The sequence below is a fragment of the Erinaceus europaeus genome, chromosome 10 (genome assembly GCF_950295315.1).
Source record: "Erinaceus europaeus chromosome 10, mEriEur2.1, whole genome shotgun sequence".
Classification (NCBI taxonomy): domain Eukaryota; kingdom Metazoa; phylum Chordata; class Mammalia; order Eulipotyphla; family Erinaceidae; genus Erinaceus; species Erinaceus europaeus.
Genome location: NC_080171.1, coordinates 70,995,007 through 71,021,909, shown reverse-complemented (window position 1 = coordinate 71,021,909; position 26,903 = coordinate 70,995,007). Strand labels below are relative to the sequence as shown.

General features: G+C 42.6%; 1 protein-coding gene across 7 annotated transcripts in view; it reads left to right on the top strand.

Annotated features, from left to right (window-relative positions):
- Positions 1–26,903, top strand: part of TJP2 (tight junction protein 2) — a 172,986-nt gene that overhangs the window by 130,656 nt on the left and 15,427 nt on the right. For all 7 annotated transcript variants that reach the window (XM_060199718.1, XM_060199717.1, XM_060199713.1 and 4 more), the window contains 8 exons: positions 3,238–3,346; positions 3,451–3,563; positions 5,625–5,691; positions 10,460–10,610; positions 17,950–18,058; positions 20,343–20,553; positions 22,067–22,254; positions 24,322–24,417. In XM_060199718.1, coding sequence (XP_060055701.1) covers positions 3,238–3,346; positions 3,451–3,563; positions 5,625–5,691; positions 10,460–10,610; positions 17,950–18,058; positions 20,343–20,553; positions 22,067–22,254; positions 24,322–24,417 — 1,044 coding nt within the window. The remainder of the gene's footprint in view (positions 1–3,237; positions 3,347–3,450; positions 3,564–5,624; positions 5,692–10,459; positions 10,611–17,949; positions 18,059–20,342; positions 20,554–22,066; positions 22,255–24,321; positions 24,418–26,903) is intronic.

The following is a 26,903-nucleotide window of genomic DNA, read 5'->3' as shown; positions in this document are numbered from 1 at the left end:
TACTTTCATCAGGTGCTGGGAGGCTTTTATTTTGACTGGGTACCAGGGGATCAAGATCAATAACCACAGAAGGGCATGGAGATGGGGTCTTTGTCCTGGACGGCGGACGAGAAAGTTGCCGGAGGACCTTTTCACCCTCTGTAATAAGGTTTTTAATATCAGGGTGATTATTATAGATTTTTAAGATATCATTAATTAAATTCCAGTAACAAAAGGCAGAAACAGGTACACGTTCAGGACCAAAAGACTGATAGTAATCATTAAGACAATCAACAATTCTCCTCCAACGCTTCTCATCTATAGTGCCTTCCTGGGGGAACCAGGGGCAAATATTTCCAATATAATCTAAAAACTTCTTTAATTCTTTCTTTTTTTTTTTTTTAACCCTATTTCTTCGTGTCTTGAGTGACTCCTTGAGTCCTTTAATGAATAAATAGTTTGCTGAATTCATGTCCCATGGTTTTGCTTACCTCAGCCGCTGTGACACTCTTCCCCAGATGCGACTCACGGGCGGGTATTTCCGTGGCGATCTCTGCGAGTCTTTGCGTTACCCCCCTCGGGCTGCGGTGACTCTGTGAATTCGGGTAGGCCTACCCCCTCGATCAGCGGAGTTTCTAGGTTCAGAAGGCTTCTTTGCCCCACGCTCGGGCGCCATTATGCCCCGGCCAGCAGGGCGGTGAGCAGGGGCTAGCAACCCAATGAGACCTGAAATGATAGGGACAAGAGACGCAAAGAACGAGAGCAAGTCAAGTTTCTGATCAAGCTCTAAATTTTATTGTGAACACAGGCATTATAAGGCTTTGGGGAAGGAGGGGGAAGTGCTGGAGGAGGAGGAGGGGGAGCAATCTTCAAAGGGGGAATGTTCCTTGCAACATACAATGGATGAAATCATGTTTGCTACCACAACTATGTGTTGTGTCACTGTTTCTGATAAATGGTCTACCTGAGGGGAAAATGGCCTGCCCAGGGGGAAATGAAACTTGTCTCGAGGGCTTCCATTGTTTCAAAGCTAATCATCTATCAAAGCAGAGAAATGGCTCCTGGCACTTTTCATTCCAAAAGATAAGTGTTTGCTTGTTATTTTCTTATCAGGGTGTCTGTTGAAATTAGGTTCCCACAATGAAATTTAGGGGCATAGAACTAGTGAACTCTAACTTAGATCACTAATAAATACAGCCTTTTAGTTAAACACACACACACACACACACACACACACACACACATACACGGACATGCGTGGTTCAAAGAACTGACCACATACTTTTGTAAATTGTTCATTCTGGTACTTTTTCATGATGCTTTAAATTTGAAAGTCTTTATTGAGAAAGCAAGGCAGGCTGGAGCACCACTCTGGTACACACAGATCCAAGGACCAAACCTAACGTAAGCCCAGTGTTCTATCCTGAGCCCCTTTCCCAGCTGCTTCTGTGGTTCTCTTGAAACCTGGCTATTGATAGCTTCCAACAATGAGAAGACAGTGTGGAGGGTAGCCGAACCAGACAGGCTTCCTCCCTCTCAGCGTAACTGACAGTGTGCTAATCAGTGTTAGCTTCTTCTCTCTTATGACGCTATATTAGAATTAACAATGCAAATAAGGAGTCCTAACACTTTCCAATTAGCCGTCTTGCTTTGTTTTTGTGTAGAAAAAGCCTAGAAGGGAGTCAGGCTGTAGCGCAGTGGGTTAAGCACAGGTGGTGCAAAGCACAAGGACCAGCATAAGGATCCCGGTTCGAGCCCTGGCTCCCCACCTGTAGGGGAGTCGCTTCACAAGCGGTGAAGAAGGTCTGCAGGTGTCTATCTTTCTCTCCACCTCGTTGTCTTCCCCCTCCTCTCTCCATTTCTCTCTGTCCTATCCAACAACAATGACAACAATAATAAGTACAACAACAAAACAACAAGGGCAACAAAAAGGAATAAATAAATGAAATAAATATTTTTTAAAGAAAAAGCCTAAAAAATATCAAATTCTCTTGGTGCCTGCATGATAAATTATACCACTCCTAGCAGCCATATGTCTATTTTTTTTCTTGCTTTCCTTTTTTATTTTGATAAGACAGAAATTGAGAGGGAGTTGGGAAGGTGATAGAAAGAGAGAGGCACCTGTAGCCCTGCTCCACCACTCATGAAGCTTCCCCTCTGTAGGTGGGGAATGGAGACTTGAACTGGGCCCATTGTAATGTGTGCACTCAACCTGGTGTACCACTGCCCAACCCCTAGAACTTAGTGATTTGTAAAAGAATAATTTTTTCCTAATTTATTTATTATTGGATAGAGACAGAGAGAAATTGAGGAGGTGGGTAGAAAGGGAGACAGAGACACCTGCAGCCCTGCTTCATGACTCCTGAAGCTTTTCTCCCCTGCAGGTGGGGACCAGGAGCTTGAATATAATGTGCACACTTAATTAGGTGCATCACTTCCTGACCTCTAAAATAATAATTTTTTTCTATTTATTTATTTATTTATTTATTTATCCAAGAAGGATGACAGAGGACCTAGTTGGGGTTGTATTGTTATATGGGAAACTGGGGAATGTTATGCATGTACAAGCTATTGTATTTACTGTTGAATGTAAAACATTAAAATAATAAATTTTTTAAAAATCTTAAAACTTCATCTAATTTTTGATGTCAAGGTGAAACCAAAACGATCACAGCACAGTAGCAGCTCATTAAGTTTATGTTCTTGCTGTTCAGAGAGTGGTGCTCAGTCCAGCAGTGGCATCAACAGCAGAGAGGAGCGGCCAGGATTGTAAATCCCAGTAACAGAACGACTGCATTCTAGCAAGTGTCCAGGTGGTGCTTGGGAGGCGGCATAAAGGTTCTGCAAAAGCCTTTGATGCCTGAGGCTATCAGGTCCCAGGGTCAATCTCCAGCATCATAAATCAGAGCTGAGCAGTGCTGTGTGTGATTGTGTGTCCAGGTGATTTGCACCTGGATTAAAGTTTGAGAAGTACTGGTTGGACCCAGCTAGTACATTTGGCTCTCCCACAGCTGTTAAGATGGAAAGTGTCATGAAAGAGGAGCCCAGTGTTCTGAATGTGACTTCCTTTTTACTAATTCATGCCTTTCCTTTTCAAACTATCAGATTTTTCTTCTTCAAGGAGAGACAATTAGACTAATAGCACCTTTACTGTCAGACTTTCTTCCGTTTTCTATGTTTCTTAAACGGAGAGGATTCTCATTTCTGGTAAGGACTTCAATATTTAATTCACAAGGCTGTTCTTCTTTTCGAAACCAGATATCTCAGAAATAGAATCAAACCGGTCATTTTCTCCAGAGGAGAGGCGGCAGCAGTATTCCGATTATGACTACCATTCTTCCAATGAGAAGCTGAAGGAAAGGCCAAAGTAAGATGACATGTCTGTCCCCTTGCTCACACCAGGTGCTATGTGCGCACATGCTCTTTGCGCATCTATTGCACGATGAGACCTTAACAGGATGTGTGCTTAAGTTCAAGGGAGGACGGGAGCAAGTGGTCCAGGATGAGTGCCACCCCCACGCCATTCAAGTCCAGTGGGGACCTCGCCGCTGCAGGTGGCCCCGAGCCCAGCAAGGAACCCCCAGGTGAGGTACAGTCTAGACACTTGTGTTCAGAGAAGTCTGTGCTTGCTAACTCCGAAAGCTGACTGAAAATTGAGAGAGAAGTTATTTTAAAAACCATCTTGGGGGTCGGGCAGTAGCGCAGTGGGCTAAGCACACATGGCACAAAGTGTACAGACCAGTGTAAGGATCTCCGCTCAAGCCTCTGGCTCCCCACCTGCGGGGGGGGGGTCGCTTCACGGGCAGTGAAGCAGGTCTGCAGGTATCTATCTTTCTCTCCCCCCTCTGTCTTCCTGTCCCCTCTCAATTTTTCTCTGTCCTAGCCAACAACATCAGTGACAACAATAGTAATAATGACAATAGCAAGGGCAACAAAATGGGAAAAGTGACCTCCAGGAGCAGTGGATTCATAGTGTAGGCACTGAGCCCCAGCAATAGCCCTGGAGGCTGTCCCCCTTTCGCCTCCATTTCTTGCTTCAGTCACTGGGGCTCTGTGCAGGCACTGTGAATCCACCCACCACATCTGCCCCCCCCTTAATATACACTTTTCATTTGATAGGACTGAGAAATTGAGGGGGGTTGAAGATAGTAAGAAGGAGAGAAAGACACCTGCAGATCTGTTTCACTGCTGTGAAGCTTCCCCTGCATGTGGGGAGCGGGGGCCGGAAGTGGGATCTTTGCGTGTGTCCTTGTGCTTCGCACTTTGTGTACTTAACCTGTTGCACCCCACTGGCTGCCCCCACCTCTTTTTAAAAAATATTTATTTATTTATTCCCTTTTGTTGCCCTTGTTGTTTTATTGTTGTAGTTGATGTCGTCGTTGTTGGACAGGACAGAGAGAAAGAAAGAGAAGGGGAAGACAGAGAGAGGAGAGAAAGGTAGACACACCTGCAGAACTGCTTCACCGCTTGTGAAGCAACTCCCCTGCAGGTGGGGAGCCGGGTGCTCAAACCAGGATCCTTATGCCGGTCCTTGTGCTTTGTGCCGCCTGTGCCTAACCCGCTTCACTACTGCCCGAGTCCCCCCACCTCTTTTTTTTAATACTGCCACCGCTGGTACTAAGAATCCATTGCTCCAAGTGGCTATTTGTGCTGTATTTGTTTGTTTGTTTGTTTATTATTTTATTGGGGGACAGGGAGGTGGAGAGGGAGAGAAATACCTGCAGCCCTTCTTCATGGTCATGAAGCTTCCTCCATGTGGGTGGGGACCAGGGGCTTGAACTAAGGTCCTCACTCATGGTGATGCGTGCACTTAACCTGGTACACCACTGCCTAGCCCCCCCCCCCAATTTTCATTTTAATAAGTATATAATTCAGGGAACAAAAATATATATAAAGAAAAAAAGGATATGGCATAAGAAAGGGATTTAAAACTTCTACACCTTCTTGAGATGTACCAATAAACCAGTACCTCATTGTGTTCAACACCCAAGAATCTCTTTGAATTTGTTTAGTGGGTTCTATGGAGGTTACAACTGTGCAGACATAGTTGATTTGATTAATTCAATGACTGTTGGTGTTGAACTCAGTCATTTCCTTTCCACTCCCCAGAAGTGTATGTAGGATGGGGCTGAAGAGTCCAAACCTGTAATACAGTGCCTTAGTCTGTTTGGAGGTGTGTGTGTGGGGGGTTACCCTATCTCTCTGGCCACACTTTAACATACAAAAGATATTCTTAAAATTCTGAAGGAATTAAGGGTTGTGTGCCTGGAGCCTAGGTCAGATTGTGCATTTACCGTACAGCTTTATCCTCCTAACCCTGCCCATACCACCTTGTAGTTAACATGGTTTGACATGCATACATTAAACGAAAAAGAAAAAAGAAACCATGACAAGGTTTTAGAGCTCTTGTATATGTGATTATGCACTTTGTTTTGGAGATTTTGCTTCTCTCAAAAAATCTTTTCCACTTGTTAATGCCTTTTACTTAAAAGACCTTGCTTTAAAGACTAAAGATTTCTTGAGTCATGACTTATGTATTATATAAAGTATAAAGCTGGGATTTTTGTATTTTTTAAAATCATGGTATATAGAGACAAACTCCTACTAGTCCACACTGATAATGATAGATGTTTTTTAATCCTTAGTTCCTCAACCAAAGGCTGCTCCAAGAACTTTTCTTCGGCCCAGTCCTGAGGATGAAGCAATATATGGGTATGTTTTTTACTTTCTTTTTTTATTTCTTTATTGGGGGATTAATGTTTTACAGTTTATAGTAAATACAATAGTTTGTACATGCATAACATTTCTCATTTTTCTACACAATACAACCCCTACTAGGTCCTCTGCCATCCTGTTTCAGGACCTGAACTCCCCCTATCCCCACCCAACCTACCCGCCCCAGAGTCTTTTACTTTGGTGCAATACACCAACTCCTCGAAGTTCTACTTAGTGTTTTCTCTTCTGATCTTGTTTTCAACTTCTGCCTGTGAATGAGATCATCCCATAGTCATCCTTCTGTTTCTGCTTTTTTTTTTTTTTTTAACTTCTGGATATTTTATTCTTTCTTCCTTTTTTTTTTTTTTTAATTTCTTTATTGGGATATTAATGTTTTGCATTCAACAGTAAATACAATAGTTTGTACATGGATAATATTTCCCAGTTTTCCATATAACAATACAACCCCCATTAGGTCCTCTGTTATCCTTTTTTGGACCTGTGTTCTCTCCTCCCCCGCACCCCATAGTCTTTTACTTTGGTGTAATATGTCAATTTCAGTTCAGGTTCTACTTGTGTTTGCTCTTCTGATCTTATTTTTCAACTTCTACCTGAGAGTGAGATCATCCCATCTTCATCCTTCTGTTTCTGACTTATTTCACTTAACATGATTTCTTCAAACTCCATCCAAGATGAGTTGAAAACAGTGAAATCACCATTTTTACTGTGAAGATGTCCGATAGTTCTAGTTTATCTATCTCTTCATTTAGCTCCTTCCTTTCTTTGATGATTTTCTACCTGGATAATCTGTCAAGTTGATAGAGTGGGATGTCAAAGTCCCTTACTATTGCTGTGTTGTTGTTAATATATTGCTGTAGCTCTTTCAGTATATGTTTGATGTATTTAGATGGCCTCTCCTTGGGTGCATAGATGTTGATAATCATTAAGTCCTCTTGATTGATTGGTCCGCTGAGCACTAAGTAATGTCCATACCTATCTTTTAAAATTTTATTTATTTTAAGGTCTATCATGTCAGATATGAGCATAGCCATTCCTGTCCCTTTTTTGTGGTCCATTGGCTTGTATGGTAGTTTTCTATCCTTTCACTTTGAGTCTGTATTTGTCTTGTTGAGTTAGGTGGGATTCCTGCAGACAACATATGGTTGGGTTGTGTTTTCTGATCCATCTTCCTACTCTGTGCCTTTTTTTTTTTCTCTGTGCCTTTTAATAGGTGAATTCAGGTCATTGACATTTATTGATATTATAGATTGAAGATATTTTAATGCCATTATTATAGTTTTTAGAGTGTTCTGATATATGTTTATATTGATCTTATTGTTTATAGGAGACCTTTCAGAATTTCTTTCAGGGCAGGCTTGGTGACAGTTGATTCCTTCAACTGTTACTTGTTTGAGATGGCTTTTATGCCTCCATCTAGTCTGAATGACAGTCTAGGAAACAGTGGTTTAGGCTGAAAGCCTTTCTCTTTGAGCACTTGATAGATATCTTGCCATTCTCTCCTGGCCTGTAGTGCTTTTGTGGAGAAATATGCTAATCTTATGGGTTTTCCTCTGTAAGTGACTCTTGGTTTTTCTCTTGAAGCCTTCAGAATCCTTTCTTTATCCTTACTCCTTTTCATTCTAAATATGATATGCCTTGGTGTCTTTAAGTCTTGGATAATTCTATTTGGGACCCTCTGGGCTTCTTGAACATTTATATCTTTTATGTTGTCTAGACTAGGGAAGTTCTCATCTATTATGTCCTGTAGAATGTTTTCTTCCCCTCCCTCTCTTTCTTCCTCTGGTAGGCGTGTAATGCATATATTATAATTTCTTTTGAAGTCATCCCATAGGTCTCTGTTAGTGTTTTCAGTATCTCTTAATCTCTTTTTGAGATCTCTTACTTCTTTCTTAGTTTTCTCTAGTTCATCCTCAATCTTGTTAATTCTGTTTTCTGCCTCATTTATTCTATTCTTTCTCCCCTCTGTTGTTTTCTGTAGCTCAACTATTTTGTTACCCTGTTCTGATACTGTATTAGTTTGTTCAGCCAGTTGTGCTCTTAGCTCAGCTATTCAGCTTTCAGCTTTCTAATTACCTCAAGAGAGTTAGTGCTTTCTTTCAGAGTTGTTTCATTTGTTGTTTCTGCATTTTTATGACAATTATTTCAAACTCTTGCCTCATTCCTGTGACTAATTCCTTAGCTAGCATTTGGAAGTTGATCTTGTTCTTCTGTTTCTGCCTTTGGGGGGCTTTTATCTGGACTTTTGTCCTGGTTAATTTCTCTAATGTCTCTCCTTGGTTTAACCATTATTGTAGTGTATTATGAGGTCCTTCTCTCAGTACTTTTCAGTCCACTGATTAGTTTTTCCTGGATTGACTTGTGTCTAAGTAAGAGTTCACAGTTCTGGGAATTAACAGTTGTTTCAATGTTATCTCAGTCTCTTGAGTTGAAGCACAGTGGCTGTTAAAGACTCTTTGGTTCTTTTTCTTCCCTGTAGGCTATGGTAGCCTGAGGGCTTTTTATCTATAAGTAGGTTTATTAGCTTGATCACTCACTCCTGACCAAGAGATAAAGCAGAGTGGGAGAGAGATAGCTCAGTGATTATGCAAAAAGACTCCCACACCCCAAGGATCTAAAGCTCCCGGCTCAATTCAGCTTCTCTGCCAAGCTGGGCCCTGTGAGTTTCTGAACAAGTCCCGTTTATAGTCTGTAGGTTCTTAGGCAATTATTCACCATGTTCTCATCAGGAGAACAATGTTGAAAGGCTCCCACTATATAGCCCCACCGCTAGACCACTGGGGTGTAGATCTTCTCCTGAGTTTCCTGGTCAGTTCTCTGCCCCCTGATGTCAGCACAGGGCCTCTCCCTGCTGCTTCAGTAGTAAATGGAGATTCACAATTGCATTTGGTGAGTCTTATGGGAGCCCTCTCCTCCCTTCAGCAGTCTTTTTGTTGGTAAAACAGACTGGAGGTGGTTCCTCAACTGGCAGACTACCAGACTGTTACCAGCTTCTCAGGAGTAGATATGGGCTTTAGCCCCAGGAATCTCTCCTCAGGCTCCTCTCTGTCCACAAGCCACATGTTTTCATTCACTGGTGACTTGGTGGGTTCCCAAAGTAGTTCCTGTCTCATCTTATTGCAGTTTTAGGTGATCTTTGATATTCCTTGTTCTTCAGAGAAGTTTTTCAACTGCATAGAGTTGGAGGTCTGGGCAGAGCTGTGGTCTCTGGATGCTCTGGTGATTTGGTGGTTCCCAAAGTAGTTCTTGTCCTGTCTTGTTGCGGTGGTCTCCTTTGATATTCCTAGTTGACCCAGGAGAGGAGAGAAATGCCTCTTCCTTTTTCTTCTTCCATACTCATTTCCTTCATTGACACCTAGAAGTATAGTGGTTTTGTATACCTCTAAACCATCCCTGTTGTTTGTGTGTATGAGAAGGAAAATGTAGGGAAAACAAACTATGAATGTGGGTGATTTTTGGGATGTTAACTTTATTTGATAATCTGGCTATGTTTTCAATATGTTGTTCTTGGGGAACGTTGTGGTGGTGCACCAGGTTGAGCACACATGCTATCATATTCAAGGATATGATTCAAGCCCCAGCTCTCTACATGTAGGGGAAGCTTCGCATGTGGTGAAGCAGGTTTGCAGGTATCTCTTTATCTCTCCCTTTCTATCTTCCCTTCCCCTCTCAGTTTGTCCTATCAAGTAAAATAGAAATGTAAATAATGGCTGCCAGGGAGTGATGGATTCACCATGCAGGCACCAAGCCCCAGCAGTAATCCTGGTGGGGAAAAACAAACAATCAGTATGTTGCTCTGAATATTGAGGTTGGCTAGAACAAGAACTCCTACTAGAGGGTTAAAGTAATGTTTAATGATGTTGCCGTGGGAGTGCCATAGTGAGCCCAGCATTTGTTGGGAGGGTCCTAATCATTCTCTGCACAGGAAGAACCATGTTTTGGCACTTAAGAACAACCAACCCTCACTTAGGGCAATCCTTCCTGGACCCTATTTTAAAAATTTTATTTATTTATGAGAAAGATGGGAGGAGAGAGAGAACCAGACATCACTCTGGCACATGTGCTGCCAGGGATCAAACTCAGGACTTCATGCTTTAGAATCCAAAGCTTTACCACTTCACCACCTCCCGACAGATAGCTTCATTTTTAACCCTGGTCCTGTTTCTTATTTGCTTTCCAATCTTGATGAGCTGACACAAGCATTACATTTCTGTGTGTTAGTTGTTTTTTTGAGGGCAAGGAGTTACATTTATTTCATGTCAGTGGGTTCAGGCCAGTTCCTTCCATGCATTCTATGTATATATATTAAAAGATTTATTTATTTAGTTAGTTAGTTAGTTAGTTAGTTAGTTATGACAAAGGGAGAAGGAGAATAAACCAGAGAATCACTCTGGCACCTGCAAAGTACCAGGGTTGAGCTTGAAACCTTATATTCCCAGGTCCAGTGCTCCAGCCACTTTGCCAATTCCCAGCTGGCCCTCCTACTTCTGGCCCTTCTTCCTTCTTTTTAAATAAGTAAAGGCAACATCTTATATTTCTCCTTTTTCAGTAATTATGTGGGCCAACTAGTGCTCATCTCACAGTCTTGAGGAAGATCAAATTAATAGGTTATGGGAGGGCAGAGAGAGAGCCTTTTGAGGTATAAGTCACTGTATAGGCCACAGGATTGTATCTCTCACTGCTCAAGTTGGCCCGTTTATATACAATTAAAAAATCTCTGTCTGTTCTGAAACTGAACGCATTTCAGACCCAATACCAAAATGGTGAGGTTCAAGAAGGGCGACAGTGTGGGCCTTCGGTTGGCTGGTGGCAATGATGTCGGGATCTTTGTGGCTGGCATTCAGGAGGGGACCTCAGCAGAACAAGAAGGACTTCAAGAAGGGGACCAGATTCTGAAGGTAAGGAATGCTCAGCCCTGAATCTGGAGATTCTAGAGGAGAGGGGGGACCCTCTATGGCTTTTCTTAAGGGAAATCAAACATCTGCACCTTCATTGATGCCTTGCAGTAAGGCTTCTGCTCTCCTAGAGTGCATTCCTCAATCCTGGAACCCAAAACTCATCCCTGTGTCAATGGGAGCTTGCAAAGATTTTTATTAATTTGTTTAAAGTGGGGGAGATAGCACAGTGATTCTGCAAAAGAATTTCCTGCCTGAGGCTCCTAAGACCCTGGTTCAATCCCTAGCACCATCATAAACCTAAGATGAGCTGTGTGTCAAGCAAAGGGAATCTTTGATTAATTTTATTATTATTTTTTTGTGTGTGTTTTTTTTCTTTTTTATTTAAGAAAGGATTAATTAACAAAACCATAGGGTAGGAGGGGTACAATTCCACACAATTCCCACCACCCATTCTCCATATCCCACCCCCTCCCCTGATAGCTTTCCCATTCTCTATCCCTCTGGGAGCATGGACCCAGGGTCATTGTGGGTTGCAGAAGGTAGAAGGTCTGGCTTCTGTAATTGCTTCCCCGCTGAACATGGGTGTTGACTGGCCGGTCCATACTCCCAGTCTGCCTCTCTCTTTCCCTAGTAGGGTGTGTCTCTGGGGAAGCGGGGCTCCAGGACACATTGGTGGGGTCTTCAATCCAGGGAAGCCTGGCCGGCATCCTGATGACATCTGGAACCTGGTGACTGAAAAGAGAGTTAACATACGAAGCCAAACAAATTGTTGAGCAATCATGGACCCAAAGCTTGGAATAGTGGAGAGGAAGTGTTAGGGGGTACTCTAGTGTACTTCTGCTTTCAGGTATATATTTTGCAGTAGTTTACAGATATGTGTGATCATATGCTCTCTGTCACAGAAACTGGTGTATTTCTAGGTTTTGGGACTTTGTTAGAAAGTGAACCACCTGAGATAGAATTAGAGTATACTATGAAAGGAAAGGTCTCACCCGAGTAATGAAGCTGAAGGGTTGTCATTCCACACGAGAAGTCTCTGGACACAGTCTGAAGTGAAACATGTTGAGGTGGCCATCGTTGCGTTGGTTAGGTTGTGATTGGCAGATGCAATATTATTTGATATGGATTGGGAGAGGCATACGGGAAAGTGGGCCCTATCCAAGGGTTCCAGGACTGGGGTAAGTAGAGGCTCTATAGTGGAGATATGAGGTTCCTGCTGTCTTAGGGTTCAAAAAGACAATCGATAGTTAATGTTATCATCACATTAATTGGTAATTGGATTAACTTTGAAAAGTCCTTTTGTTAGGGTTTGCAGTACAGTACCCAGTATCTTGTATATAGCTGTGCTATTGGTTGCTTCTGATAATTTTATTATTTTTTTAAATTTCTCTATTGGGAGATTAATGTTTGACAGTCAACAGTAAATACAATAGCTAGTACATGCATGACCTTTCTCAGTTTTCCACATAACAATACAACCCCCACTAGGTCCTCTGTCTTCTTTTTTGGAACTCTACTCCCCCACCCCCACCCTCCACCCCAGAGTCTTTTACTTTGGTGCAGTACACCGAATCCAGGAAAAGAGAGAGACAGGCTGGGAGTATGGATTGACCTGTCAACATCCATGTTCAGCGGGGAAGCAGTCACAGAAGCCAGACCTTCCACCTTCTGCATCCCACAATGACCTTGGGTCCATACTCCCAGAGGGATAAAGAATAGGAAAGCTATCAAGGAAGGAGATGGGATACGGACTTCTGGTGGTGGGAATTGTGTGGAGTTGTACCCCTCTTATCCTATGGTTTTGTCAGTGTTTCCTTTTTATAAATAAATTTTAAAAAAAGGAAAGAAAAATCATTCATTAACTTTCTTTACCATAAAACAAGTTGGACTTTAACTAAAGGCCCAGGTAAAAGACCTGTCAAACACTTTGTAAACATTGATTTATTGTTTATTCCTCTGCCAGGTTTTCTTGAGGGCATCGAGGGGATAAAGTTTGTTTTTAAGACTTTGAGTTTTAGGGGCACAACTTCATCTCTCCTCAGTCTGTATTACATATCAGCCCCCACCAGTGTACCAGTATCTCTCTTCTACTGCCCAGTGCTCACATCAGTTCTTTGTTTTCAATTGATTTTGCATGTTCCTTTATATTCTACATGATTGAGAGTATCTGGCACTTGCCTATATCCTGTTGGCTTGTTTTGCTTATCATAACCTCCTCTACCTCAGCTTCCACTTTCCTCTCCCTCCATATCCACATTGTAGTGAGAGACTAGGGTTCATCCTTCCTTATAGCTGAGCAGCAGCACTGGCAAGGACCTGGTTGTGACTAAACAAAGATGGGTGTTGATATCAGATGTTAGTATCAGCCCCATTTGAATCCTATCACAACATTTCTGTTTGTGTCGAGTTTATTCACTTTGGAGAAGAATACCTGCTTTGTAGGGACCCTGGGAAGATTAGACTACAGAACACTCATAAGAGGTGCTGGTAGAGTTCTTGGCTCACAGCAGGAGGGTCAACAATGTCCATTCTTTTTCACCCTTGGAGAATAATGAATCACTGCTGCTCAGTGTGTTAGGTACATCTCAAATTGTTGAGCCAGGGGAATCCCTTGTTAATTTTATTTTATTTTTTAAATTTCTTTATTGGGAGATTAATGTTTTACAGTTGACAGTAAATATAATAGCTAGTACATGCATAACATTTCTCAGTTTTCCACATAACAACAACCCTCACTAGGTCCTCTGTCATCCTTTTTGGACCTGTACTCTAGCCACCCATCCACCCCAGAGTCTTTTACTTTGGTGCAATACACCAACTCCAGTTCAGGTTCTACTTGTATTTTCTCTTCTGATCTTGTTTTTCAACTTCTGCCTGAGAGTGAGATCATTCCATATTCATCCTTCTCTTTCTGACTTATTTTAACTTATTTCACTTAACATGATTTCTTTTTTAAAAAATATTTGTTTATTCCCTTTTGTTGTCCTTGTTTTTGTTTTTTTATTGTTGTAGTTATTATTGTTGGTGTCATTGTTGTTGGATTGGACAGAGAGAAATGGAGAGAGGAGGGGAAGACAGAGAGGTGGAGAGATAGACACCTGCAGACCTGCTTCACCACCTGTGAAGTGACTCCCCTGCAGGTGGGGAGCCAGGGGCTCAAACCGGGATCCTTATGCTGGTCCTTGCACTTGGTGCCACCTGCGCTTAACCCGCTGCACTACTGCCCAACTCCCACTTAATATGCTTTCTTCAAACTCCATCCAAAATGGGCTGAAGATGGTGAAATCACCATTTTTGATAGCCGAGTAGTATTCCATTATGTATATATACCACAACTTGCTCAGCCACTCATCTGTTGTTGGACACCTGGGTTGCTTCCAGGTTTGGGCTATTACAGATTGTGCTGCTGTGAACATAGGTATACACAAGTTTTTTTGGATGTGTATGTTGGGTTCCTTAGGATATATCCCCAGGAGAGGAATTGCAGGGTCATAGAGTAGGTCCACTTCTAGCCTTCTGAGAGTTGTCCAGACTGCTCTCCACAGGGGTTGGACCAGTTGACATTCCCACCAGCAGTGCAGGAGGGTTCCTTTGTCCCCACAACCTCTCAGCATTTGTTGCTGCTACCTTTTCTGATGTATGACATTCTCACAGGAGTAAAGTGATATCTCATTGTTGTCTTTATTTGAATTTCTCTGAAAATCAGTGACTTGGAGCATTTTTTCATGTGTTTCTCGGCCTTTCAGATCTCTTCTGTGGTGAATATTCTGTTCATGTCCTCTCCTCATTTTTGGATGGGGTCTGGTGTATGGCATGTAAAGATCTCCCATTCTGTGAGGGGTCTCTTGGTTTGGGTAGTGGTTCCTTTTGCTGTGCAGAAGCTTTTTAATTTAATGTAGTCCCATAGGTTTATACTTGCCTTATTCTTCTTTGTAACTGGTTTTGTTTCATTGAAGATGTCTTTAACATTTATGCAGAAAAGAGTTCTGTCAATATTTTTTTTCTAAGTATCTGATAGTTTCTGAACACCCAGGTCCTTGATCCACTTGGAATTTACTTTTGTGTTTGGAGAAATATAGTGGTTCAGTTTCATTCTTCTGCATGTTTCAGCCCATTTTTTCCAACACCATTTGTTGAAGACTCTGCTTTCCCCATTTAATAGTCTGGGCACCTTTGTCAAAGATTATATTTCTGTAGGTGTAGGGTAATTTTAATTTTTTTTCCTCCAGGGTTATTTCTGGGCTCGGTGCCTGCACTGTGATTCCACTGCTCCTGGAGGCCATTTTTTCCCCCTTTTGTTGCCATATTGTTGTAGCCTCATTGTGGTTATTATTATTGCCATTGTTGATGTCATTCATTGTTGGATAGGACAGAGAGAAATGGTGAGAGGAGGGGAAGACAGAGAGGGGGAGAGAAAGATAGACACCTGCAGACCTGCTTCACCGCCTGTGAAGCTACTCCCCTCCAGGTGGGGAGCCGGGGCCTGGAACCAGTATCCTTACGCTGGTCCTTGCACTTTGCGCCACATGCACTTAACCCAGTGTGCCACCGCCCGGCCCCTGGTAATTTTTTTTATCTGACTGACAAGATAACTCAAATGGGTAGTTTGCTGCTTTGCCATGTGCACAACCCAGGTTTGATTCTCACTTCCAACACATTCTCTCTGTCTCTCTTTCCTCTCTCCCCCTGTATCTCTCTCTCTATCTCTCCCTCTCTCTCCCTCCCTCCCTCTCTCTGCCTCACTGTTTTTTCTTTCTCTACCTTACCTGGCCCTTTAGTTAAAGTTCAACTTGTTTTATGATAAAGAAATTTAATTAATGAATGATTTGTTTTTTTAACCAGAACACAGCTCAGCTCTGGTTTATGATGGTGCTAGGGATTGAACCTGGGACTTTGGAGCCTCAGGGGTGAAAGTGTTCTGCTGACACCTATCTTGGTTAGATGAGAAATTGTACCTGTGTGTCAACAACTGTACTGTACACCATTAACCTCCAAATTAAAAAAAAAAAAGTATTATTTCCACTGCTGCCCAGCAGTTATACTTGAGAGAGTGTTTTGTTTCTTTTCATCACCCTGGTGAACAAGGAAGAAGCTGTGGGAATCAGCTTCTTTTGCAATCATCCCATGAAGAGGTCAGGCCAATAGATGATCCTCATTCTGGGGTGTGAATACAGTTACTGTTGATGACAAAAGGATCCCTTAGTTCTCCAAAAGGGAGAAAAGATCAAACTTGCGTAGTGGGACAGGGAGGCTGTTAACATTCGTTAAGTTGTAGCTGATACAGAATCTTCTTCAGGCTCATGGCAGACCCAGCCAGACTCTATAGGCTGCTAAATAGATAATGAAAGAGGACTTGCATCAAAACAACATAACCTTCTGGTATTCTGGTTCTGCCTTGGCCTTCCCACCCCACCTTTATTTTGCTTCCATGTTCCATTTTCACCACCATGATGTTAGCACACATATACTAATTACCCTTCCCCCATAGTGGCTTTTTAAATTTCTTTTCTTTTTGAGAAGGGAACTCCTACTTGGGAGGTGTGTGGCTTAGTGTGTGTTTCCTTCCATAACTGTTAAAATTTGTATCCCAGGGAGTTGGGCGGTGGCGCAGTGGGTTAAGCGCACGTGGCGCAAAGCGCAGGGACCGGAGTAAGGATCCCGGTTCGAACCCCCGGCTCCCCACCTGCAGGGGAGTCGCTCCACGGGCGGTGAAGCAGGTCTGCAGGTGTCTATCTTTCTCTCCCCTCTCTCTCTGTCTTCCCCTCCTCTCTCCATTTCTCTCTGTCCTATCCAACAACAAAGCAACGTCAACAATGGCAATAATAACCGCAACGAAGCAGCAACAACTAGGGCAACAAAAAGGGGGAAAAAATGGCCTCCAGGAGTGGTGGATTCATGGTGCAGGCACCAAGCCCAGCAATAACCCTGGAGGGAAAAAAAAAAATTTGTATCCCAGATTTCCCTGTGGAAGTGTTAACTAAACACACAAGTCTGGTTAGGTTGCCCTTTACCTAAAAGATTCTGGATGCACAGACAATAATCTGATCATTACATTCCACAGATCTGTCATGGAGAACTAAAGTTCAATGTGTTCTGTAAGGGGGTTTCAACATGGCTTTCATTTATTTATTTATTATTATTTTTATATTCATTTTTTATTTACTTTTTAAAAATTTCTTTCTGGGGAATTAATGTTTTACATTCGACAGTAAATACAGTAGTTTGTATATGCATAACATTTCCCATTTTTCCATATAACAATACAACCCTGTAGTGGGTTTTTAGATGTGCCTTTCCCTTTTGTAAAGGTGACAGCCTGACATGTGAAATGGAAGAATGAGGGTGCTGTGGAATACATGCCTTATCAGTAACATAGATAAATGTATTTTCCTGCTTGGCTTGACTATCTATTTACTTTGGGCCTTTTCACTTCAGTAATACTAGGTACTGTAAGTTTTGCATTTTTTTTTCTTTTTAAGTTTTGCATTTAACTTATTAGTAATATATATATATTAACCAGGGCTTTAAAGATGATTTCACAACAGCCTTTTCTTTGTGTTGCATTGCAATGTTTGCTTTCAAACTCACCTACTCGAAGGTATTTATAGCTGTATTCAAATCATGGGGAATAAATGCTGTGAAAATCTTATCAGAAATGAATATGCCAGAAGTTTAAGTATCTAATCCTATATGTTGGGTTAAAGGTCTGTCACTGAGGATGAATGTACTTCAGTTTCCTAAAAACATCTTCTGAGTGTTAAAAGCTAGAGGAGAAAGATGCAGTTGATTAGAACCCTTATTTCTGAGCCAGTTTGACTATTCAAACTGGATCAGCACACTGTTTTGCCATAGACCCCACCACTCCTTATTGCCTTCCTGTGATTGTTCCAGAACTGTGTGCTGCCTTCTTGTGCCCCTCCCCCCAGCCCAGTCCCCCAGTGGGGATCCATGAAGGCCTGGGTAGGGCTGCCACATACTTCTCTACTGCACATCTCAGTTTTACTCTGGACAGACTTTGTTGATAAAAGTAGCTATAAAGTTCAGATGGCTTTTAAAGATCTCCTTTTTTAAAAATTAAAGATAATTTATTTATTGGATAGAGAAAATTAAAGATAATCTATTTATTGGATAGAGAAAGCCAGAAATCAGGAATGAAGGGAGTGATAGAGAGGGAGAGACAGAGAGACACCTGCAATACTGCTTCACCACTCCCAAAGCTTTCCCCTTGCAGGTAGGGACTGAGGGCTTGAACCTGAGTCCTTGTGCACTGTAACATGTGTGCTTAACCATGCTTTTCTTATATATTGATTTTTTTCATCCTGTTGGTTCTTCCTACCAGGTGAACACGCAAGATTTCAGAGGGCTGGTTCGGGAAGATGCTGTTCTCTACCTGTTAGAAATCCCCAAAGGTGAAATGGTGACCATTCTAGCTCAGAGCCGAGCTGATGGTGAGCAGTTCGGGTCATTGGTTTAGTATTGGGGTTGGGGTGGGGGGAGTAGGAAAGAGTGGTATTTGGAATCCAGATAGGCAAATATAGATATGGAAAAAAAATCAAACTGGGGGCACAATGGTTTATACAACAGACTTTTGTGCCTGAGGCTCCAAAGTCCCAGGTTCAATCCCAGCACCACCATAGCCAGAACTGAGTAGTGCCCTGGTGGGGGGAAGGAGGGAGGAGGGAAGGTAACAACAACAACAACAACAACAAAAATCTTGAGCTGGATCTCAACAACTAACAGAATTCTAGGTCACTGGTATTGGAATAAATTTGCTGCCATTTTACTAGTATAGGAATATTTTCTGGGAGGGGAGGTGGTACAGTGAGTAAGTAGGGCACTAATCTTAGAAGCGTGAGGTTCGAAGTTCAATCTTCAGCAGCCCATGTGCCAAAGTGATGCTGTGGGGTGTTCTCCCCACCCCCATCTTGTGTGAATAAACTCCTAAAAAAATGTCTTCTATGTCCCGGCTCCCCACCTGCAGGGGAGTCGCTTCACAGGCGGTGAAGCAGGTCTGCAGGTGTCTCTCTCTCCCCCTCTTTGTCTTCCCCTCCTCTCCATTTCTCTCTCTCTCCTAACAACAACATCAATAACAACAATAATAATAACTAACAACGAAAAATCAAGGCAAGAAAAGGGAAAATAAATAAATATTTAAAAAATCATGTCATAAAAAATGCCTTCTATGTATTCCCTAAAATAATGTCTCTAGTTATATGCCAATTCGAAATAAGACTGCCTATCTGAAAGTCAGTTGTCCTGCATACTACCGGGAGTCATTACTAGTTTCCCACAGAACAGATCAAAGAGTCACATATTTACCAGTCTGTCTGCCTTTACCAGACTTCTTTTTCCAGGCCCCCTCATTTTCCTCTGTAAAGTGGGGATTGATTGTTCCTGTCTGTGCTCTGGAGGATTGACCAACCACTGTTTCAGGGCTCTCGAGAGAAATAGACCCTGCAGGATATGTGTATTGTCTCTGTGTGTGTGTGCGTGCATGCTTATGAGCTCAAATGTACACAAAGAAGGGTAGAGAGAAACAGATTTATTATTAAGACTGGCTTAATACTATTATGGAGGCTGACAAGGTTCTGCAGGATAACTTGGCAAACCAGAGAAGCTATTCACCCAGTCCCAGTCCTCAGAAGCAGGAGAGCATGTAGCAGGGGACCAAAGGCTGGCAGGCTCCAGACCCGAGGAGAAGAGATATTTCAGATGGAGTTTGAAAGCAGGAAAAAGGCTAATGTCCTATTTTGAAAGCAGGAAGACTTTTCTCTTAGGGACAGCACTTTCCTTCCTCCCATCCTTTTAAAATAATTATTTATGCTGGGGGGGGGGGGCAAAAGAAGGAGAGAAAGAGGGAGAAAAAAACCAGAGTATCACTCTGGCATACTTGATACTGGGGATCAGACTCAGGATTTCGTATTCTTGAATCTAGTGTTCTGTTTACATCACTTTCCAGGCCACCATCTTACTGTTTCTATTTAATCCTTGAACTGACCCCACAAGGCTCACCCACATGAGAATAATCTGCTTTACTCTTTCTACCAATTTAAATATTCATCTCATCCAGGGCTGGGCGGTAGAACACATGGTTGAATACACACATTACCATGTGTGAGGACTCGGGTTCAAGGCCCTGGTCCTCACCTGCAGGAGGGTGGTAGTGAAGCAGTGCTGTAGGTGTCTGTCTCTCCCTCTCTATCTCCCCCTTCCTTCCCCATTTCTCCCTGTCCTGTGTAAAATAAAATAAATTATTTTTAGATTTTTTTTTATGTTTATTTATTTATTCCCTTTTATTGCCCTTGTTTTATTGTTGTAGTTATTATTGTTGTTGTCGTCATTGCTGGATAGGACAGAGGGAAGTGGAGAAAGGAGGGGAAGACAGAGAGGGGGAGAGAAAGATAGATACCTACCAACCTGCTTCACCGCCTGTGAAGCGACTCCCCTGCAGGTGGGGAGCCAGGGCTCAAACCGGGATCCTTACACCGGTCCTTGCACTTTGCACCACCTGCGCTTAACCCACTGTGCTACAGCCCGACTCCCATAAAATATATTATTAACCATCAAGGAAACTTAGGGCTTCATTTTCCTTGTGGTTGGATTGATGATTCCCGTGGGGCCCCTCTGTTGAGTCCCTTAAAGGAGAAGGTGAAGAAGGTGCCAAGGAACACTCTTGGAGGAAGCAGCTCCCCCTAAACAGATCGTCCCACCCAGCGATGCTTTGTCTTGCAGTATATAGAGACATCCTGGCTTGCGGCAGAGGCGACTCCTTCTTTATAAGAAGCCACTTTGAATGCGAGAAGGAGACCCCACAGAGCCTGGCCTTCACCAGGGGCGAGGTCTTTCGAGTGGTGGACACTCTGTACGATGGCAAGCTGGGCCACTGGCTGGCCGTGAGGATCGGAAACGAGTTGGAGAAAGGCTTAATTCCCAACAAAAGCAGGTATCTGAGGCCCTGTGCTCTCCTGCACCTCGAGCCTTCTCTCCCAAAAGAAAAGTCATGGGTGGGGCTGGGCAGTGGTACACCTGGTTGAGTTCACATATTAACATCTGCAAGGACCTGGGTTGTAACTCATGCTCCATACCTGCGGGGGGGGGGGGGGGGAATTTCATGAGCTCATCACTTGTCTGCAGGTGTCTCTCTGTCTCTTTCTCCTCCCCTTCTCTGTTTTCCCCTTCCTTCTCAATTTCTCTGTCTCTAGTCAATAAGTAAATAAAATAGGAAGATAATTTTAGGGGGCCAATTGTGGCACATTCAGTTGAGCCCACACGCCACCAAGCACAAGGACCTGAGTTTGAGCCTCTGGTCTCCACCTGCAGGGGGAACATTTCATGAGCGGTGAAGCAGGACTGCAGATGTTTCTCTCCTTATCTATCTTCTCTTCCCTCTCAGTTTCTCTGTGTCCTATCAAATAAAGTAAAAAATGGGGGGAGTGGAACCAGTGGGATTGGTGGATTCTAATGCTGGCTCCAAGCCCCAGACATAACCCTGGTGGCAATAATAATAAGAAAGAAGCCATTGGCTCCCATTTGCCTTTATTTGTCATCAGTTCCTTTGTCATCCTTGGGGGGAAATGACTTGAGCAAGGTTCTGGTATATTCCCCAGCATATCATGCTTATCCTGAGTGCCTTGCAGGGAATTTTAGGCTCATCCAGCCTTTCTCTTTCTGTATTTAGGAGAGAAATCCCTCATGTCCATTCTATGCAACTTTAGTTTTTCCAACCAGGATTACTGCTGGGACTCAGTGCCTGAGTGTAAATCTATTGCTCCTGGTGGTCTTTCTCTTTTTTGTTTCATTTCATTTTTCATTTCTTTATTTCCTTCCTTTTTTCTATCTTATTTATTTGTTTATTTATTTATGTTTATTGTCACCAGGGGCTTGGTGGCAGCACTACAAATCCATCACTCCTGGCAGTCATTTCCCCTTATTTTCTTTCTATTTTTAGATGACAAAACAGAGAGAAATTGAGAGGGATGGGGCAGATAGAGGGGGAGAAAGGAAGCTAGACATCTGCAGACTTGCATCACTGCTCATGAAGCTTCTTCCCCCCTCTGGGTGGAGAGTGAGGGCTTGAACCCAGGTCCTTGTGCCTGATAATGTGTGCATTCACCCACATTGCCACCATCTGGCCCCCTTTCTTCTCTTTTCTAATATAGACAGAGGGAAATTGAGAGATGGAGGGGAAAGAGAGAGACAACTGCAGTACTGTTCTACCTCTTGTGAGACTTTAGTCCTCCCTACAGGTGGAGTATGGGGGTTTGAACTCAGGCCCTCACAATGGTAAGGGGTCCTCAAAGGGGTCCACCAACCACTTGGTGCATAGTTTCTTTCACTTTTAGGCTGTATTCTCTCTAATTGACACACAGAAGTAAAATTGACTGAGCTTGGTCATTGAAAAGCACATTTGCACACCTTCCCATTTTATAGACTTATTTTTCTGGGGCTTCTCTCAGGGCAGAACAGATGGCCAGTGTTCAGAACGCCCAGAGGGATAACGCTGGGGACAGAGCAGACTTCTGGAGGATGCGTGGCCAGAGATCTGGCATGAAGAAGAACTTGAGGAAGAGTCGCGAGGACCTCACAGCGGCTGTGTCTGTCAGCACCAAGTTCCCAGCTTACGAGAGGGTTTTGCTACGAGAAGGTGAGCAAGTTGGGTGGGATCTCAGCTCACTGTCTTTCATGTTCAGACTGTGTGGTCAAGTTCACACTGGACTGTGTCATGTAGACCAAGTCAGGTTTTAGAATTGGAATCCTATCTAGAGAAGAAGCAAAATGTACAAACTAATTGTGAGTGGAAGTGTATTTCTGCATCCTCTCTTATTTTGTCATTCAAGAGCTTTTATGTATTACGTATAGTGAAGTGGAGTATTTAGATTTATTTATTGTTTGCTTATTTTGCCATCAGGGTTTTTGCTGGGGCTCAGTACCTGCATGTTGAGTTCACTGCTTCCAGTGGCTATTTTCTTCTCCTTCCTTTTCTCATAGAGACAGAGAAAAACAGAGAGGTCGAGAGGTGCCGGCAGGATTATGGGGGTGTATGTGTGGGGTGGGGAGAGGGCTCCACCACTTGTGAAGCTTCCTTCCCTGCAGGCAGGGACCAGGGCCTTGAACTCAGGTCCTTGACATATGGTAATCTGTGCTCTACTATCGAGTGTGTCACTGCCCAGCCCCTGTTTAGATATTTTTAGGTGTTAATTTTTTTTTTTTTGACTCCAGGGTTATTGTTGGGGCTCAGTGGCACCATGAATCCACTGTTCCTGGAGGCCACTTTTTCCCCCTTTTGTTGCCCTTGTTGTTGTAGCCTTGTTGTGGTTACTATTATTATTGTTGATGTTGTTCATTGTTGGATAGAACAGAGAGAAATGGAGAGAGGAGGGGGAGAGAAAGACAGACACCTGCAGAACCACTTCACTGCCTGTGAAGCGACTCCCCTGCAGGTGGGGAGCCAGGACCTGGAACTGGGATCCCTACACCAGTCCTTGTGCTTTGTGCCATGTGCGCCTAACCCGCTGCGCTACCGTCTGACTCCCTATGTGTTAATTTTTTACTTATAAATGATCAGTATCCTTAGTAATGGTGAGGGAAACAATGTGATATTTTTCAGAAAATAGTTGGGTTGCACTATTATAGAGTGGGTGACCATAGTCTCATTGATTTAGTTGTCTTATCACACAACTATGAAATGCTTTTGCTTCTAAAGGGCAGAAAGTAGCTCACCTGGTCAACGAGCTCACCTTGGCTTTACACACCCTAGCATCACATGGAAACACCATGGTATTGGAGAAAACACTGTAGATGGTAGAAAATACTATGGTATCTCTCCTTTGTGATATAAAAAGTGAGCCCTTCAGTGCTGGAATTCATACATAAGAGAGGCCTTGGCACCACTAATTTAAATTGGAAAAACAAGAAAACAAAAAGCCTTCTAAGCTTAACAAGGAAATGCTTATTTTGTTTGTTTTTTTTATTTTTTATTTATAAGATAGAAATAGTGACAAGACCATAGGATAAGAGGGGCACTACTCCACACAATTCTCACCACCAGAACTCTATATCCAGTCCTCTCCCTTGACAATTTTCCCATTCTTTATACCTCTGGGAGTATGGACCAAGGGCCATTATGGGGCGCAGAAGGTTGGGAGGTCTGGCTTGTGTCATTGCTTCCTCACTGAACATGGGTGTTGACAGGTTGAGCCATACTCCCAGCCTGTCTCTCTCTTTCCCTACTGGGGCAGGGGCCTGGGAAGGTGGGGCTCCAGGACACATTGGTGGAGTCATCTGCCCAGGGAAGTCAGGTTGCCATCATGCTAGCATCTGGAAACTGGTGGCTGAAATAGAGTTAAGATAGAAAGCAGAACAAATTGTTGACTTATCATGAAGCCAAAGGCAAGAATATTGCAGATGAAGATTTGGGGTCTCTGTTTTGGAAAAAGCTAGTAGATCTATTTTAGGTATATTCCAAGAGGCCTATGACCCTACTAGTTTTTACTTGTGCCTGACATCTAATATGCAGGTGACCTAAGTTATTGTCTGGGGGGATGGTGTCATAGTTGGAAAAAGGACCAGAAAGCTGGATCAGGGAAGAGAGTAGTCCCAAATATGAGAAAAGTATATAAATATTGGTAACTGTAAACCCCATCGATTTGATCTGGGGAGCCTGTTAGGTCTGAAAATGCTTGTTTTTATAGCCTCTTTTCTCTCATTTCAGCTGGCTTCAAGAGACCTGTGGTACTGTTTGGTCCCATAGCAGATATAGCTCTGGAAAAGTTGGCAAATGAACTACCTGACCTGTTCCAAACTGCTAGTAAGTCTGTTGCAATAATTTTGTTCTATTCCAGTTTTTATTTTTGAATAACAATCTCATGCCCTCCACCCGGTTATTTTTCTATATTTTCTACCTGCCTGCTATAACATATTTTTACACCCATTAAAGTATTTCTTTGTGATCTTTTGGGAGGGAATAATTGGTAGAAAATCAGACTAATATTTCTCACACACCTGGTTCTAATGCCCACATCCCATGTACTACTATATGCTGTGATTTGTCTCTCTCGTTTTCTCTGTCTTTAATTTTATTTTTAAAAAAGAATAAATAGATAAATCTTTTAAATATTGGCAGACTGGCAAAATAGTTTGCCTGTATGGTGCGTCTGCTTTGCCATGTGTGGCAAAAGGTTTGAACCTGGTCCCAACTGCTTTGGAGGAAACTTAGGTTCTTTGTTGTCTGTTTCTCTATCCCTGTCCCTGTCCCTAGCCCCCTCTTTCTGAATAAGTCAACTCCTTGAATAGTGATACTCCAGTGATGACAAAAATGCTGACCTGAATTCCGAAGTTGTTTTTTTTTTAGTTGAACTAACATTGGCTTATAATATTGTATGGGTTCCAGGAATACAGCATTATAAACCTGCATCTCTATGTGCTGCATGCACTCAAACCCTTTTACTCAATGTTCCGCATTCCTTTCTGTCCTACCCATCTGATAACCATTATTTTGTTCTTGTAGTAAGAATTCACTTTTCAGGTATATATTTTGCCCTAATTTATGGATACATGTGAACATATGCCCTATCTCATGGGACCTGGTCTATATCTAGGTTTTGGGGATTTGTTAGGAAGTGAACCACCTGAAATAGAATTAGAGAATCCTATGAAAGGAAAGGTCTCACCCGAGTAATGAGGCTGACGGGTTGACATTCTATGCCTGATGTCTCTGGACACAGTCTGAAGTGAAACATGCTGAGATGGTACTCGCATTGATTAGGTTGGGATCAGTGGATGCAATATCATTTGTTATGAATTGAGAGAAGCATGCAGAAAAGTGAGCCCCACCCTAGAGGTTCCAGGACTAGGGGAAATTTGGGCTTTATAGAGGAAGTGGGGGTTCCTGCTGTCTTAGGGTTTAAGAAGGCAATAGATAATTATTGCTATAATCAAATTATTTGGCAATTGGGTTGACTCTGAAAATCCCATTGTTAGGATTTGCTGTATCATACATGACCTCACCATAATTTGTCCTTTAATGTGATATATATATATATATATATATATATATATATATGTATATATCTGTATTTTTTAACTCACATATATCTTTATTTTACTGGATAAAAATAGAGAGAAATAGGGCCAGGTGGTGGCACACCTGGTTGAGCGCTTGTGTTGCAATGCACAAGGACCCAGATTCAAACCCCCAGTCCCCACCTGCAGGGGGAAAGCTTTGCGAGTGGTAAAGCAGAATTGCAGGTGTCTTTCTGTCTCCCTCTTTGTCTCTCCCTTCCGCTCAATTTCTGACTCTCCCTATTCAATAAATAAATAAAGATATTTTTTTAAAAAAATAGAGATAATAGAGAGGAAAAGAGTTGATAGAAAAAGAGAGAGATACCTGCAACCCTGCTTCATTATTTGTGCAACTTTTCTCCTGCAAGTGGGAACCAGGCGCTTGAACCTGGGTCTTTGTGTACTGCAATTCACATGCTCAGCACCACTGCTCAGCCTCATGCTATCACTTCTTACTCATATACAAATCTCCTAAGAACAAAGACCATTTTCTTCCTACACAACAAAAATACTAATAGCATGATGTTATTCAAGAAATGTAGTACTGATGCTATAATGATATACTTACATACTTGCATGCATACACACGTGTGCGCACACGCGCACACATACACACACACACTGGATTATTGGAAAAGTTATGATGTGTTTTTCTGTGCAAAAATAAGTAATGACTTTTTTTTCCCAACAATCAAATGTGTGTTGTATTGTTGTTATCACTGGGAGTTCACCACTCCAGACTGCCTTTTTCAGATAAAGAGAGGGAAGAGAGAGAGAGAGAGATGTCCACTGCACTGAAGTCCTCACTGAATGCAGTGGAGGCCTGGTTCGAACCTGGGTTGTGCCATGACAAAGCAGTACACTATCCAAGTGAACTATCTTGCTGTCCCTTGCAGTTATACTTAACAGTCCATTTATCATATTTCCTCAACTATCCCAAAGATGCAGTTAGACATTTGATTCATATGTCTTTGTAATTCACTTTTTTTTGTAAAATTGTTTAGTAAGAAAGATATTGTGATGGGCCCAAGACAGGCATTGTTTGTTTGTTTGTTTGTTTGTTTTAAAAAGGAGACATTAACAAAACCATAGGGTAAGAGGGGTACAACTCCACACAATTCCCACCACCAGATCTCTGTATCCCATCCCCTCCCCTGATAGCTTTCCTATTCTTTATCCCTCTGGGAGTGTGGACCCAAGGTCATTGTGGGATGCAGAAGGTAGAAGGTCTGG